Source organism: Girardinichthys multiradiatus, chromosome 21 (genome assembly GCF_021462225.1).
Source record: "Girardinichthys multiradiatus isolate DD_20200921_A chromosome 21, DD_fGirMul_XY1, whole genome shotgun sequence".
Lineage (NCBI taxonomy): Eukaryota > Metazoa > Chordata > Actinopteri > Cyprinodontiformes > Goodeidae > Girardinichthys > Girardinichthys multiradiatus.
The window spans coordinates 31,522,755-31,540,489 of record NC_061813.1 but is presented as its reverse complement, the minus strand read 5'-3'; the positions used below and the strand labels follow the sequence as shown (position 1 = coordinate 31,540,489).

Here is a 17,735-nt window from a genome sequence, read left to right as displayed (position 1 = left end):
GTTGATAGAAAGCAAGATGAATCCGTGCTTTCAAATTGTTTACACCAAATTCTGACACTAGCTGAAATTGAGCTGAAACTGGGACTCATTGGACCAGGCAAAATGTTGCCAATGTGTTCACCGGTTCACTGGTGAGTCTGTGTGAACTGTAGCCTCAGTTTCTTATTTTTAGCAGACAGTAATGGCTCATGGAGTGGTCTTTAGCTGCTTTAGCCCATCTGTCTGTGCTTTCAGACACATACTTTAGTTACTGTTGTCTTTCTGTCATCTCGAACCAGAGTGCCCAGTCTCCTCTGACATCAACAAGGCATTTTTGTTTACATAACTTCCTTTCACTGTATATTTACTCTTATTCATTCTATGTAGCCCAGAGAAGTGGTTTGAGTGTGAAAATCACAGTAGATCAGCTGAAATATTCAGGCCAACCCATCTGGCAACAACAACTATGTGACGTTCAAAGTTATTTAAATTCCATTTCTTCTCTGTTCTGATGCCCAGTTTGAACTATTGCAAGTTGTCTAGATGCGTAAGTGCATTGTGCCGTGTGATTGGCTGAGAAACTCTTTGAGTAACTAACCAAGTGTACTTAGTGTGCAAGTGCAACTCACATATTCATTAAAGTCTTGTACAAATAATTGTTTCCTAAAAATATCCTTTTGTAAAGAGTGTATAAATGCTATATTTTTCCTTCAAAATCATTATAAAAACTTTACAATGACAACTAATGACCTTTGTAGTCAACATCCTTAAAAAAGGTAGAGCCTGTTTTTATGAGGCCTGAGAGTGATTATGTCTAAGAGGTTTTCTTCTACTATGACATGTGATTACATGGTCAAAATGTCAAATTAATTTCACTTTGTACCTAATCTGTGCCCTTAAGATAAGTAGGCACAAGTTCAGATTGTCTCTGAACTATGTAGTGTGTGCAACTTTTCCTAGTCCTTAATGGATGTGCAAAATGAGTTACACCTAATTAGAATTAGCAGTTTTCAAATATTTATGGCAAAAGGTGATTGTTATTGATGCAGTTGCCCCTGTAGGTTTGCAGTTGTGAATCTTAATACAGAGTTAATTAATGGATAATGGAGATAATGCCCTGCAGAGTAGAAATGGAAGACCTTCGCCTACTTTAATGCAACGTAGAAATAAAGTTTGTGAATAATGACAGAAAAACTATTTTTAAATTCCAAGAGTCACATCAGGAGTCTGGGTCACTTAATAAATCTAAACGCGTCACAAAAAGATGGATTTTGGAGGACAGCATTTATGTCAAAGTCTTGAGATATGTAGTGAATAACTGTATCTCTTCTAAAAAACCTTGTGTGGTTGCATGATTCTATGGACCCAAGGTTATCAGCAATAATTTACACAGCTCTTTGCAAAAGCAGGAAAATATAAAAGCACAAAAATGATATAAAAATAAATTCTATGATTTTTGCTATCTGTCACTTGGATCAGGGTAATCAAAAGAGACTTCTTAATAAGTCCACTTCTGTAGAAAACCCTCCCTTCAGCCTGAGGTTTTTCTATGAATAATGTTCCTGTTCGTGGAAGGATTAGGCACAGAGGGCTCCGCCAAAGCATTCGGCTGTTACAGGAGGGATCATGAACAAATGAGTAACGAAATGACTGACTCACCTCTTCGAGACATGATATGCAGTTTGGGCGCGCTCTCTTCTGCAGCTTTCACCAGTCAGAACATGGCAGAACAATTTCCTGACATGTTTCTAATTGTTGCTTCTACCTCATCATGTACATCAGCCTCAGAAACAGTTAGGCTCCTGTCATTCAAGTCTAATAATATGGAGGTTTTCTTATTCCAGCATAAAGATGTGCATGAATAGACACAGGCCTCACTGGTTAGAAGAATGTTTAACAAAAGAGAAATGTAAAAATTAAAATTAGCAGTATGGTCTGACTGTTTTGCAGAGGTTTGCATACACTCATCATGAACATTTAAACCTTTTAAGTTTAAATTTATTGTGAATTTCCCAAAAGATATACATACAACCCCATTACTACTCTGTAAATTTCCCACACCAAGTTCCAAAGCATCAGCTGCATTTTTATGGCCATCAACACACTCCTACCATAGATCTGACTCAGTGTTTGTCCAATATTGCTGGAAGTATTGGCGGTTCCTGACACATCCCCAGTTTTTAAGGTCCACAAATTCTCAACACAGATGAGGTCCGGGCCAATCCAAAAGCTTAACCTTAGCCCGCCTGACCCTTTCTATAAACAGTTTTGATGTTTGTTCTGATGTTTGTTTGTCCCGTTGAAACACTCAGTTGTTCAATTTTCATCATCTGGCTGTTGTTTTGGGGTGAAGTTTAATAGTTCGGAAGTTATTCATTTTGTGTCCAACCACTAGAAACAAAATTGGCCCTCAGCATGACCACCACTGTGCTTGACGATTTGTGCAGTGCCCTTATGTTTGAAAACCATTCCTTGAGTCCTCCAAGTTTAAAAGTTTACCCCAGATGACATTTGGTCAGTTCACATGTGCACATGACAATCAGTTGTGCCCAAGTTTTACACCATTCAGAAACAATCCCAGAAAACGTACAGCTACCCAAAATTCAAAAGTCTTCTGGAGAAACGTTTTGGGCCATTCAAAAGATCGAGCTATTTGAACATAATAACAAGTATTTTAAGAGGAGTCATGGTGATACTTGAAACCTAGGAACATATTACCAACTGTCAAGCTTGGTGGTAGCAGCCTCATACTGTGGTGCTATTTTGCTGCAAGTGGTGCTGATGCTTCGCACAAAGTAGGTGGAATAACAAAGACTGAGGACTACCTCAAAATCTTTCACCTCATGCCAATAAGTAGATGGGTGACAATTGGACACAATCAGGACTATGATCCCAAAATAAAACATCCTATCTGGTTTTGCAATAATAAACTTACAATGGGCAAAATTTGCTTTTGCAGATTTTACCTTAAATATTCCTTAAGGTATCTTTTGGATCCTCACATATCTTACATATTGTAGTAGTTGTTTAGGACTGATGTTTGATATTCGATGTGAGCTATGGAAACCAAAGTCAAATTCCTTGTTTGTACTCACAAACTTGGCCATTAAAGTTGATTTTGATTCTGATTGCAGGTTCCAGAACTAATTTTACCACTGTTTTATCAGACAAGACTTTACGTCCATCCACTCACCCTTCCATTAGTGTCACTTGGAGTAATATTCAGCCTGCCTCATGTAAATCAAAAGACAACATGCACTGGATAAATGTTGTAAAAAGAAAAGAAAGTAGCAGCTGCAGAAAAAAAAAAAGAGAAAGCAAAACACACATGGGTTGATTCTGTTAGCAGTGACTCCAGTAAAGATTTTTGCAATTCAGTTTGAGTTTTTGAATCAGTTAACACCATTGAAAAAAATTTATTAGGTAAATTTATCCACCTTTATTTTATTTACCTTCTTTATTTTGTAGACCTTTTGTAATGTTAGATTTTTTTATTTGTTTGTGTATTTATTTTATTTATTCATTTACATATTGATATTTTTCTGTCATTAACATCATTGGATATTCTGAGTTTATACTTTTCTAAGTTATACACTAAACTGAGTGTCACCTGCTCCTTTTTTTATACAGAGAACATACTGTACATGTTTACATGTACATGAGCTTCTTGCACGCTATGGCATGTCTCTTGATTAATAGGCAAACATTTTTTTTTTACGTTTCTACCATTCGTGGTAAGGAGAGTGGTCAAATATTAATTGCTTGTTGTCATTATTACTTATATTCCTCAATCCAAAATATGCGGCGACGCAGCTATATATGCAAGAAACTGCAAGGCACTAGGTTTTCATGCACCTTTTTGTCTGTATTTACAAATCTGACCAAGTTTTTTCAAAACGTCAGCAATGAATTCTGACCATTTCAAAAAACAATGAAGTTTCACGTTGTGTTATGATTCTACCTTGAAAAAATGAATAATTCAAATGCATCATTAAAGCATACTTCCCATGGTAACGGCACGTAAACCTATGACTGGAACTGTAAGAAGGCTGGGCAGAATGAGGACCAGTGTTATATAATCACAGAGAACATTATAAACAGTGCAAATCAGATAACAGCATTCAGAGAAAGACTGGTTGCGAATATATTCATATTTATTATTTTCTGAACGTCATGGCCGCCTCCCGCTACACAACCCACAGAAAGCCCCCTCTACATGGAAATGATTGTAATTCAAGGCCACAGAAGCAAGGAACTGTATCCCCACAAGCAAATACAAAACACTGAGTCGCTAACAGGATTGCAACACCAAAAGTGAAAGCATGTCTGCCAAAATCTACACATTCAAAGACCACAAACATCAAACAGTTTTTTTTCTAGCCAGTCAAAGGTTTTAGTGGTCACAAGGAAGAAAACAAACAGAGCTGATTTCAGTGGAGAAATGATTACCCAGTGATTTTTTTTTTTTTTTTCAAATGTCTGGTTCTGCGTGTATAAATGAGCGCACCATATGCAAAAGGTATAAAGAGAGACGGCTTCAAAGGTTACTGAGTGGCGTATATTTTTGCCCAAGCAAAACTTATTATACACCCCACCGTTTAGTGCAGAGTTTGCTGTACCAAAAAACAAAATAAAAACCAGAGATCACAGAGTGAACACTTCAGGAGATGGAAACTTGTGCTGTTTGCATGTTTCTCAAGTTCTTTATAGTGAAGATTTCGCAACAGTAAAACACAGTCTCAGTTATGCATTCTTCAGATTAATGCGAGTTGCTGAGGGGAATGCTTAAAAACTGCATTGACTCAAAAATGCATCAGAGCTGACAGTTTGGCTTTTTTTCAGTTTGATCCCCATTAAGCACTTCTCACTGATTCAATAACTGCTAAAGGGTCTCATTATAATAATCATATTCATTCTCGATCCTTTGGGATGTATGTCTTTGGAAGCCATAAATACTCCTGACTCACATTCTGCTACAAGTTACATCTTCAGAGGCTCTTTTTTTTAAACACTGAGACTAATTTTCCACACAGTTAAAAGAAAAACTCAGACTCCCTCATTTACAATCAAAAGAGTCCTTGTAAAACTGCCAAGCCACACAATCGCCATGACATCTTTGAGCTTTAAAATAAAATCTGTAAGCGGATGGAAGATATAAATACAATCAAAGCATTTGTCTAAATTGCTGATGTTCTGGCTCTCGCGCAGCATTTTGTGTTACAGTTTTTAAAGGGAAAAATAACCAGAAGTTCTGATTAGGACTGAATCCCATTTAACCCTTCATTTTTAGCCCTTCACCCTCTATTCTTTTTAAAATCAATTATTAATTGTACTTTCATCTGTTCACATTCCCAGTCTGTAACTTTTTTCAAGAAAATATTTAATAAATAAAGCAAATGGCTTAATAGGCCTTACAAACCTTAACATTTTTGGGGTATAAAGCCATTTAAAAACTTAAAAACAAAGGGGTAGGGGCTCCACTCCTAAATCAAGTGAGAATATTTCCTCAAATAATGTATATATAATGGAACAATAACCATTGTCTTGTCTAGTTTTAAAGGTTCCAATATATTATGTTTGGTATGACAGTCATTATGGTTATGCAGCTAAAATATATATTATTTTTTTTTACTATCACCACAACCAAACATGAATGTGTAGTTTAATGCATACTAGTATGTTTGTTTTATATTTCTCGTCACAAGAACAAAACCACAAAAACTACTGTAATGTCATGTTTGATTTATTCTTAGATATTAATTTACGGAAAAACTAACATAGTAAATAAGATTTTGACATAACTTCATTGCAGTCAGACTAACTTTTGGCATACTTCAAATATGTCTGAAGATGAATGCACTTCCTAATTAAAGTCTATTTTACAAGATGTTCATAACATGCAGTAGGATCGCCTGTGTTTGGTTGTCACTTTCTTCTTGCATGAACTGCTGATCATAGAAACACATTTTAATAATTACCATTTCTTCAATATTTCACAGCTTAAGGTGAAGTTATTATATAAAATTGATATTATTTAAATTTTTAAGGCTAATTTTAACAAACAGTAAGTTTAAGAGCAGGTTTACAAATCCGTACTTCCTAATACATTTTTTAAGTGAAACAGGAAGCTGAATCTTTTTTAACTAAATCACTAAATTATTCTGCACATAAGCAGTGAAATTAATTGATGTAGTTCTTTGTAATAATGTCAGCTGTATTAAAGCCTCAAGAGAACTGAGAACAAACCCCAGTTTCTATGACTGTATTTTAAATTAATCTCCACACGTGTCACAACCAACCCCAACGGAGCTCTTGACAAACATTTTAAGGCTGCTGCTACTGGTGTTTAGCTAGCAGCAGATAAATCAGCTGATACTGCATTAGATGTCTTACAAAAACACTGTTAAAAGTTACTGTGATCCAGGTATCGTGATTATAAAAATACTTTTTCAACTCAAAGTTTTGTGCATGTATCATAACATCAACAGAATAACAAGCGGCTAATAGTGTAGCAATTACAAACAATGTGATAGCTAATCCAGGTCTAATCTATATTTTAAGGTCGTTTTGAAATACATTCCTCAAGATCTACATCTACAGACATTACAATAAAGTTATATTTTGTGAGGGTATGTTTGTTAGTGTATTTTTGTTTTTTTGCAACAAACATTTAAAACAGAAGTATTGTTGATGTCTTCTGCTGGATTTATTGTTTGCATGATGCTTCCCTAGTAGACACCAGCAAGAACTGAGCTTCTTACATTCAGATATTCAGAAATGGAATGTAAACATCACATTTTTCATTGGACTGTTTTAACCACTTACTGAATTAAGTGCCAAATGGTAGGGGGAGTGCTAGGGATAGAGATAACCCCAGGAAATGGAATTCAGCCGAAACACATGGTAAATTAGTTTCCCACAGCACCAAAATATCTGCACCAAACCAGTCAACAAACCCCTCCAGAAGAAATGAATTAATGAATTTTGCTGATAAAAATCTCAAATCAGAAAAAAAAAACAGATTTTACATTTCTAAACAAGACAGTAAATAATATTTGATGAAATGAGTTGCTGTACTGAAAACATGTGCAATTCCTGTTGTAAGACAGTGACGGTTTATAAATCTCTTTAAGTGAAGGAGTGCCACAAGTAAACATGAGCAGCTGCTGGAGAAAAACACAAGATCCCTTCCACCTATTATTATACATATAAATATTCCTCTGTCTGATGTGTTGGTGTAATCTACACAAGTCCTTAAATACACCCCCACTGAGAACAAAACACTTGGACACAGACAGGCCACTAACGTTCTTAAATTTCAGTGCAAAAGAAAAAAAAAGAAAATATATTTCACTGGCAGCTACAGTAAACATGGCAGCTCAAATACAAGCTGATCAGCAGCAGTTAACTGGCAAACCTGGCATAACCCAGCCTTCTCATTACACCTCCACATATATCCTCAATGAGTCTGATGTCCTTTCGAGGCATTTTCTGCCTCCATACGTTGATGTTTGCTGGTGAGATGTCCCCTTCATACATGAGGTTATACAGGTTTGTCGAGGTGGTGAATGTCAATTGATTCAGGGCGGCAGGTGACACAGGCACTCCCAGGAATGTGTGTATTGTCTCTGCTGTCTCCTGGGGGAAGCTGACCACGTCCTCAAACCTCACTCGGAGGTAGGAGTCTTTGGGGACACTCTCAGCGACTCGGAGCGATGCCACAGTGTGAGCCAGCCACAGATGAGCAAGGATTAGGACAGGGTTCGTCTCTGACCGAGAAAGCAACCACTGGATTGTTTTAAACTCCAGCGCAATTGCCGGGCACCCTCTTTTTATAGAATCCTCCTTGAATATCAAGGAAAGGTGCTGTGGGATGTTTTTGAGAGAGTAAAGGCTGGGTTTGCTGTTATAAACCATAAGATAAATCCATGCCCGGGGGTCTCTGATCAGATAAACTGCCCTCAGGGAGGGGCCAACCACTTCCTGAATAAAGGGCAGTTTAAGCGTCCAGCTGCCGCTCCGCATGTTGAGGACCACCCGGGCGTTGGGGTACTCTGCGACGTGCCGCCTGATCTCCCTGACGTACTCTGCATCTCTGTCCAGGCTGGCCCTCAGCCTGCCCTTCAGCTCAGATGTAGACTCTTTCCGCCTGGATCTTTTCTTTCTACCCCTAGAGGGGCTCCCTCTCTGGGGCTGTTTGACCTTGCTGCCCTCTGCAAGCTGGATATTTTGCAAGTGTAGCTTGGTATTGTGCACCAGCGAATGAAGCCAGCCTTGAATGATCTTAAACCGTCCATGCTCAGCATCTATTCTTGACCACTCACAGGTGTCAACCAGTGAGTCAAATTCAAACTCAGTCTCAGGAATGTCCACATGTTCAGTGGGAGCCCTAATGTAAACAAAGTCTGAGTTATTATAAAAAAGGTGCTTGAGTATTTCTGACCCCGATCCAGGAAGAGCCGTTATAACCACGGTGGGGAGGGGGAGCCGGTGCTGCTCATACAACCTGATTTGGTGGCTAACTTCATTTGTGGCGCCTGCGGCTTTCCACTTCACCCCACAGAGAAGCTGATCGCAGCTGTTGGACACAAACAGCAGCTCGACTATCCAGAGGACAAGCACGGAGAGTAAGGCGTAACGCATCAACCTGCTAAAACAAACGTAAAACTTTCTCTGCATGGTCAAAAATCCTATGGCCACACAGAGAACTACCCCAGCGACCACATTGACTGTGAATCCAATGTCAAAAAGATGATTATCACTGCTAATTTGTTTAGGGATGTGCTGTGTACCAAGGCCGTATCTAGTGATTTGATATCTGTCTACAACTTTGCAGTGACCACCAAACCCTATATAAGCCAATCTTGCTCCAATGTCTTTATAGTTTGTAACTATAGAAACAATCTTCTCTGTGTTATTTATGGTTAAAGAAAGCCTTACACCATTTTTGCTGCTATCTATAAATCTGCAGTTGGAGACTTTAACATATGGCCCATGTAACACATAAGCTACTCTGCTGACTGCGCCAGTCATTGGAAAAGTGACATTGACATACTGCGTCCACCTCTTTTTAAACTCTGCTGCCTGCTCTGCCTCCTGTATTCTGGTTTCAGGGCTGCGACCCTGGCTGTCAAACCAGAACATTTTATAATGAGCGTCCCACACATCCATCATGGCACCGTTGTATCTATCCATGAATCTAAAGGGAACATACTTGAAATCAATGTCTAAGTTGTGAAAAAAAGCACTGAGAGACCTCAAAGGGGAGTCGGCGAACTTCTCAACGTGGTCGAGGACCAACAATGTTTGGGAGTTTAGTAGAACCAAGGCTCTGAAAACGCTTTTTAATCTCATGGCCGGGGAGTACGCTAACACAGCTTCCCCGCTGACAAACATAGTGTCCGTGTGCTCAGAAGCAACAATCACCTCTCCTCTGGCGTCGCCCACCCCCTCATCGGTCCAGCGCAGCCACTTGGCACACTCCCCTAACTGACCCTCCCATGGACTGTTACATTGGCTGGTGGGAGATGGACTAAACACCAAAACATTGTTGAGATAGCTGTATTTGGGACCGTAAAGTGCTTCAGATACAAACACCTGCCCGTTAGGAGCAAATGTGAAGGAGTTCTGGTCTGGGTGCTCATGGCCAGGGTTAAAACTGTTCCAGCCATCCACCCAGGAGTAAGGTTTGTCATGAACAATGTCATAGACTGCACGACCACCCAGGTAACCAGACTTAAAGGAAACAAAAGTATTACTCTGGCTAGCAGGAAGTCCTGCTCCGTAGGTAACGACCCCCCAGTTGGAGAAAATGTGCATCCTTGCTTTGCCAAAGTCATGAGGAGGTTGCGGTGTGAGATGTGAGTTGTACCAGATGTACTCTGTGTGGAGTGTAGCCCAGCGCTGGGCTGACGACTGCCCCATGGGCCCATCCTTCGGTCTGTGCTTCCGAATCTGCTGAGCCAGCCAGTTTCCCGTTCCATTCTTCATGACAAACGTGTCGAGAAAAGCCAGCTGACTCTCTGGCCCGTAAAACCAGTTGTAGTTGGAGTCTGCTATGCCGACTGTCCTCTGGAAGCCTGGCAGCAGAGTGGCATAGTAAAACCAGAAGTGCCCCCGCAGCCAGTTGTTCTGCATGTTGTCAATGTTAAAATGGCGTTGGGCTAAAAAGACGTACTGCGTGATGGACTTGGCTGTGTAGCTTCCATAGGCGACTCCCTCATCCAGAGAGCCATCCACAATATGATTCAGGAGAAACATGGTTTTCTCCATGTAGTTCACCGCCACCTGTTTCCAGATCATCGACTCTGGGTCATTATGTGAGCCCACCACTATTGCACCAGTTAAGATGGCTAAGATATTAGTAGTTTGATGGTTTTGAAGGTACTGTTTCCCCCATGCTCTGTACTTGGAGAGCTCATACAGTGCTTCTGTCTCTGAACGAATTTTTTTAAGATAAACATCCCTCCTGTTTTGATCCAAGTAGGAGTAAATAAAGTCGTAAGCAGTTGCAAACCCAGTCAGAGAGTGTGCAGTGGGGACCTCATCATTCGGTGCACCGGTGACTTTCCAGTCTGGGTAGTTGGCCATCCTATCCATAAACTTTAAAAGAAACTGCAGGGCAGCCGAGTCCTCGGGGCTCAGCAGGCAGTAAAGAGCCAGAGGGGGCAAGTTGTTCCCATAGATCTCATTCCACTTGCTTGTGAACTCCTCGTGTTTTGCAGGGGGTACATAAGAAGGAGTGTTGGACAGCATGGTCAGCACAGACGCTCGGATGACTTTAAAGATGTGACCATGGGTGGTGGAGGACCTTTGCCTCAAGTGTAACACATCTGCCTGGTTAAAATACAGGTTGGGGTGCGAGTCGTCAGAGTGGAGGTTCCACTGCTCCAGCCTGACCTGTGGCGAGTCATCGGTGAATACGTCTCTGTCTGTGGTGTTAAAGACCCCTGAGAAAGTTGCCCCCACTCCGAGGAGTGGAAGTAAAAAAAACGGATACATAATCCACATGTAAGCCATGTTTCATGGCAACAGCAAGTGCATTTTTCTAGATGTTAAATAAAAGGTGTTTTTTCTCTTTTAAAAATGCTCCTGCAATGTTCAATGTTACCGGAAAATTTCAGAATAAAAGTCCTTCAACTTGATATTAAAATATATTATGATAATGCACATGAAAGTCTTTATAGGAAAAAAAAATTAAGTGCAAAAGCAAAAAAAAAACAACATCTGTAACAGTCTGTCTCTGCAGGCAATTAGAGAAAAAACAACATATTTTTCAGTGTTTTTCTGTTTACATCCAAAATATATTCCTCATGCATGCTTGTTGTCCTCCGTCCTCACGTTGTCAAGATACTGCTGTCTCAAAGCTCGCAGGTAACTCCTATTGATCGCCTCCTTTCAACATCTTCCTTGCTCGGACAAACATCAATCAGCCCCAGTCGGTGTCCGGTCCAATCACAGCCGCCCACAGGCTCTGTGCGCAGCCCGACCGAGCCGCAACATCAGCGGGCAAGGACCACAGCGGGCAACGCATCCCCCCAGATAGCATTGCTTCTCGGTTACACAGACGCCACACTCCGATGTGGTTCTGTGCGTTAACACAGTGCTGAATGTTGCTCCCTTTGCATCGTTAAACCCAGTTCTCCCTCACCTTTTTCGTCTCTTTCTCTCTCTCTCTTTCCTCCGCGTCTGTCCTCTGATTAGTGCGAAGTCCGAGCAGAAGGAAAGTTGCAGTCACTCCTCAAGTATTCCAAGAATGAAACATTTTTTTCCCCGTGTCTGCAGGAAACTGGAAACATGTCCTCTCCCCAAACCAATAACCATTATTCTTCATGTAAACTGTTCTTGTCCGTCTGGTGAAAGAAGAGATTGTGCCCGCTGTTGCTGCAGACACACATCCCAGAGATGAGTGTGTGTGTTTGTGAGCGTGTGATCTCCTGTTGTGTCCTTCCTACTGTTCAACACAGCCAGTTTGATTGTTTTCCGACACCGGACGGAATATTTTTCCACTGTACAAACTGTAGAGGGAGCCGTGACTTCAGCAACTCAACCTCATGTGAAAGATGCATGAAGTCTGAATCCTTACCAAGGATTTGTTACACAGTTACTCAGTTCAGTATTTCATTTTAATAACAAAAATGTAAATCTATCTATCTATCTATCTATCTATCTATCTATCTATCTATCTATCTATCTATCTATCTATCTATCTATCTATCTATCTATCTATCTATCTATCTATCTATCTATCTATCTATCTATCTATCTATCTATCTATCTATCTATCTATCTATCTATCTATCTATCTGTATTACTAGCATTAAGTAGCAATTAAGTAGTACAATGAAGAACATAAATGATGAAGAATAGTGTGCTCACGTTCAATACCTGAGTATCACTTTGAAAGGAGGGTTGTGTGAAATATTTCTGAGTTGTGTCTTTTCTCCTACCTCCTACCTGTAAACAATGCTCAGAATACTTTCAGTTCAGATCATTTGAGAAAAATTCTAAGACAAAGCTATGTTAACTGCCAGAGCGAGCGTGGCCAATCGCTGCTAAGCTGGATGTGTCAACATAAACCTACCTTTTCTTTCCTTTTCAGTATCACTTGTTGACTTTCAATCACAGTAGAAGTACATTTACTAAAGCCATTTACTGCTGGTGCAGCTGGTAAAGTAAAATCCAAGCAGCACTATGTAGTTTTAAACTGAATTTCAGTGTTACCTGTATACCTACAGGGACTTTTCAGTAAATTAGAATGCCATTGAAAAGTTCATATACAGGTCCTTCTCAAAAAATTAGCATATTGTGATAAAGTTCATTATTTTCTATAATGTCATGATGAAAATTTAACATTCATATATTTTAGATTCATTGCACACTAACTGAAATATTTCAGGTCTTTTATTGTCTTAATACAGATGATTGTGGCATACAGCTCATGAAAACCCAAAATTCCTATCTCACAAAATTAGCATATTATTAAAAGGGTCTCTAAACGAGCTATGAACCTAATCATCTGAATCAACGAGTTAACTCTAAACACCTGCAAAAGATTCCTGAGGCCTTTAAAACTCCCAGTCTGGTTCATCACTCAAAACCCCAATCATGGGTAAGACTGCCGACCTGACTGCTGTCCAGAAGGCCACTATTGACACCCTCAAGCAAGAGGGTAAGACACAGAAAGAAATTTGTGAACGAATAGGCTGTTCCCAGAGTGCTGTATCAAGGCACTTCAGTGGGAAGTCTGTGGGAAGGAAAAAGTGTGGCAGAAAACGCTGCACAACGAGAAGAGGTGACCGGACCCTGAGGAAGATTGTGGAGAAGGGCCGATTCCAGACCTTGGGGGACCTGCGGAAGCAGTGGACTGAGTCTGGGGTAGAAACATCCAGAGCCACCGTGCACAGGCGTGTGCAGGAAATGGGCTACAGGTGCCGCATTCCCCAGACCTGGGCTACAGAGAAGCAGCACTGGACTGTTGCTCAGTGGTCCAAAGTACTTTTTTCGGATGAAAGCAAATTCTGCATGTCATTCAGAAATCAATGTGCCAGAGTCTGGAGGAAGACTGGGGAGAAGGAAATGCCAAAATGCCAGAAGTCCAGTGTCAAGTACCCACAGTCAGTGATGGTCTGGGGTGCCGTGTCAGCTGCTGGTGTTGGTCCACTGTGTTTTATCAAGGGCAGGGTCAATGCAGCTAGCTATCAGGAGATTTTGGAGCACTTCATGCTTCCATCTGCTGAAAAGCTTTATGGAGATGAAGATTTCGTTTTTCAGCACGACCTGGCACCTGCTCACAGTGCCAAAACCACTGGTAAATGGTTTACTGACCATGGTATCACTGTGCTCAATTGGCCTGCCAACTCTCCTGACCTGAACCCCATAGAGAATCTGTGGGATATTGTGAAGAGAATGTTGAGAGACTCAAGACCCAACACTCTGGATGAGCTAAAGGCCGCTATCGAAGCATCCTGGGCCTCCATAAGACCTCAGCAGTGCCACAGGCTGATTGCCTCCATGCCACGCCGCATTGAAGCAGTCATTTCTGCAAAAGGATTCCCGACCAAGTATTGAGTGCATAACTGTACATGATTATTTGAAGGTTGACGTTTTTTGTATTAAAAACACTTTTCTTTTATTGGTCGGATGAAATATGCTAATTTTGTGAGATAGGAATTTTGGGTTTTCATGAGCTGTATGCCAAAATCATCCGTATTAAGACAATAAAAGACCTGAAATATTTCAGTTAGTGTGCAATGAATCTAAAATATATGAATGTTAAATTTTCATCATTACATTATAGAAAATAATGAACTTTATCACAATATGCTAATTTTTTGAGAAGGACCTGTATTTCAGTAATTCAGTTCACAAAGTGGAACTCATATTGCTCAGATTTATTACAGAGTGAAATAGTGCAAGTGTTTATTTCTGTTATGTTTATGATTATGGCCCACAGCTGTCGTGATGAGTTTGCAGAAGGATGTGTCTGCAGATACAGTAGATGTGGAGGCAGAGGGGTAAAGTGAAACAATGTTTAATAAACAGTCAAATGACTTAAACTGACATGAAGAGCACAAAAGGAAAACTGGACAGAAAGAAAAGAGCAATGGAGAACCGAGACATTGGAGATTCCCGCAAATGAGAAGAGAAAACCAGGCTGGTTATATACAAGGGAGAGGGAGAAGAAAATGCATGGAGAGCAAGTGAGAGTAATTAGGTGAGGAGTATGTGAAACAGCTGAGAAAATTTAAGGCAGGAGCTGAAGAAAAGAGAGAATATGAGCAAGAGCAGAACAGAGAGAGACATGGAGAGTTATCTAACAGAGAAAAAGACTAAATGAACATCAGAATAAACAAAGAATCTAATCTACAATAAACTAAAATAACAGGAATAAGAAAACATAAACAAGGAGAAAACTGACATAATAAAGAAACTAAAACTCAAACACCTAACACCTAACACATTAGGATCATGACAACAGCTAATAAAAACCCTAGTGTTCACAGAGTGATTTATCTAAGCATGTTGGAAAATTGAGTGGAAGGAAAAAATGTGAAAGAAAATAGATTAACAAAACAAGGGATAAGCAAAATGACAGGATTATGAAGCCAAGTTCATTCAAGAGTTTGAGGGAGATTCACAAGGTATGGACTATTCAACTATTAACTTCAACTATTAACTTAAAGAGCCACAACACAGAGACATATTCAAGACCTAAGCTACATGTCAGAAGAGTCTTACCTGGAAGAAAGAGAAGAAAAAGGGGAAGGCTGTTGCTAATTGGTCCAAAGTCCTCTTTTCAGATGGCATTACCTTTTGGTTTGTAATTGGAAATCACAGAACCAGAGACAGGAGGAAGAGTGGAGAGGCACACAATCCAAGTTGCTAGAGGTCCAGTAAAAGGTTTCCACAGTCAATAATGATTTGGGCTGTCATGGCATCTGCTGGTGTTGGTCCACTGAGTCTTAGGAAGATCATTCAAGGAGAACGTTTTAAGAATCAAAAAGTGTGTAATCAGATGTGGTGCCTGAATGTTGAGAAAATAAGAAGTTCAACCACCCAGAGCACTTTGCTTAATATAGTCACACACTGACTGAAAACAATCGAGAAGAAAACATGAAAGCTTTCACTAATTGTAAAGGAATATTATGTTGTTTCTTAATTAGCAAATAAGCTTAGATAGCATTACTGTTAATGGCCAAAACAAAACATATTACATTAATATTTATATTTATATATATATATATATATATATATATATATATATCTGACATTTGCCTATCCTCACACTCGGTGCGCTCTCATTGATCAAGTCAGTCTGTGTATATTAGGCTTCTGTTCTGCATCTCAATTTGATGGATTGCTTTCTCCACAGTGACATCACATGTGTGTTCTGCAGCATGGTATGCCTTAGGGAGCAACTCTCAATTTTTTTCTTTACCCCACAGCTTAAAAGCACAGGTTCACTACAGGCATACAGTTGGTTTTGTCAGATGACTGCAGAAAAGCCACTGTTTCCTTTATGGGAGATACCTTCCATATGAAGAGGAAATGTATAAAAACCTGCCTCAGTGCAAATATAGATGTTAATCCTAAATTCGTGTCAGTCAGATCACTTCAGAAAGTGATATATTTATATGATATAAATTATGAAAAGGGGCTGCATGGTGGCACAGTGGGAAGCACTGTTGCCTTGAAGTACTGAAACTCTCAGCTTGGGGTCTATCTGCATGGAGTTTGCATGTTCTCCCCGTCCATGCGTCGGTTCTCTCCTGTTACTCCAGCTTCCTCCCACAGTCCAAAAACTGGTAGGTTTATTGGTCTTTCTAAATTGCCATTAGGTGTGAATAGGTGTGTGCATGGTTGTTTGCCCTGTGTGTTGCCCCGCAATGGACTGGCGACCTGTTTGGGGTATTATTTAAGTTGATTAAGACTTCAACATTACCCAGAGGAAATTGTTACAGTATGATATCAAGAAAAAGTCTAAAGCAAAGATTAAGATCTTAAAGTACCCAAATCTCTGCAGAAAATGTACTTTTTTGTGATTTAAAACATGACACCATAATAATCATTAATAAGTTTTATACCATTAACATGCTGTTTATCCTGTTTAATTTAAGGTAAACACAAAGAAAGTTAGAAGGAATTTAAGTAGCCTCGTTATGTAAGTAAACACATCCTAAATAAATGCTTTGTAAAAGCACCTTTTGATCCATTTTAGCATTCATTCTTTGCTAGTAAGAGTCGATCAGCATCAAGCGACTTGAAATAGAAATACAATACTGTACAAAAGTTTTAGGCAGGTGTGAAAAAATGCTATAAACAAGGAATATTTAAAAAAATGGAAGTGTTAATCATTTATTTTCATCAATCAACAAAATGCAGTGAATGAACAAAAGAGAAATCCAAATCAAATTAATATTTGGTGTAACCACCCTTCAAAACACCATCAATTCGTCTAGGTACACTTGCACACAGTTTTTGAATAAATTTGGCTGGCAGGTTGTCACAAACATCTTGGAGAACTAATCACTGATCTTCTGTGGATGTAGGCTTTCTCACATCCTTCTGTCTCTTCATGTAATCCCAGACACACTCCATGATGTTGAGATCAGGGCTCTATGGAGGCCATACCAACACTTCCAGTAAGTCTTGTTCTTCTTTACGCTGAAGATAGTTCTTAAGGACTTTGGCTGTATGTTTGGGTTTGGTCACCTAGCATTTTGTAAATTGATAAAAATAAACAATCATCATTTATATTTCTGAAAGCATTCTTTATTTACAGCATTATTTCACAGTTGCATAAAACCTTTGCACAGTACTGTATGTTTGTAAAGGTTCTCAAAATCCATCAGGTTGTGAGAGTCTTGTCCACAGTCCTCCTCAGGTTACTGTTCTGATGTTCTACTATTACAATTATTGAAGTTCTTGCAATAAAACCATTTATTTTGTTCTACTGTATGTAATAGACTCAGTGTGATGCCAAACAAATAAAAGCCAGTTTTCACCTTCAGGTGTCTAGCAGACACCATAAGGCTTAGGGTCAAAACTGACTAGAATTTGACACTGTTCATAATTTTGTCCACCTCAAATCATTATGCTGCCATCACCATATTTCACTACAGGTTTGGTGTTATTTTGGTGAAGTGTGCTTTTGTGCCAAGCACACCTTTTGGATTTATTATCTAGATGTTCAACTTTGGTTTCAATACCCTGTTAGACCTTCTCCCAAAAGGTTTTAGAAGATTTTAGCCAGC

The 17,735-nt window shown here is 39.6% G+C and overlaps 1 protein-coding gene across 1 annotated transcript; it reads right to left on the bottom strand.

Annotated features, from left to right (window-relative positions):
- Positions 1-4,115: 4,115 nt before the first annotated feature.
- LOC124858393 (dermatan-sulfate epimerase-like protein) lies at positions 4,116-11,947 on the bottom strand. Its single transcript, XM_047350416.1, has one exon. It carries the CDS (start codon positions 10,996-10,998, stop codon positions 7,384-7,386), a length of 3,615 nt encoding a protein of 1,204 aa, XP_047206372.1. The 5' UTR covers positions 10,999-11,947; the 3' UTR covers positions 4,116-7,383.
- Between the last annotated feature and the right edge of the window lie 5,788 nt (positions 11,948-17,735).

Excerpts from the sequence above, each read along its gene's own strand:
- LOC124858393 (XM_047350416.1), bottom strand. The coding sequence starts at position 10,998 with ATGGCTTACATGTGGATTATGTATCCGTTTTTTTTACTTCCACTCCTC.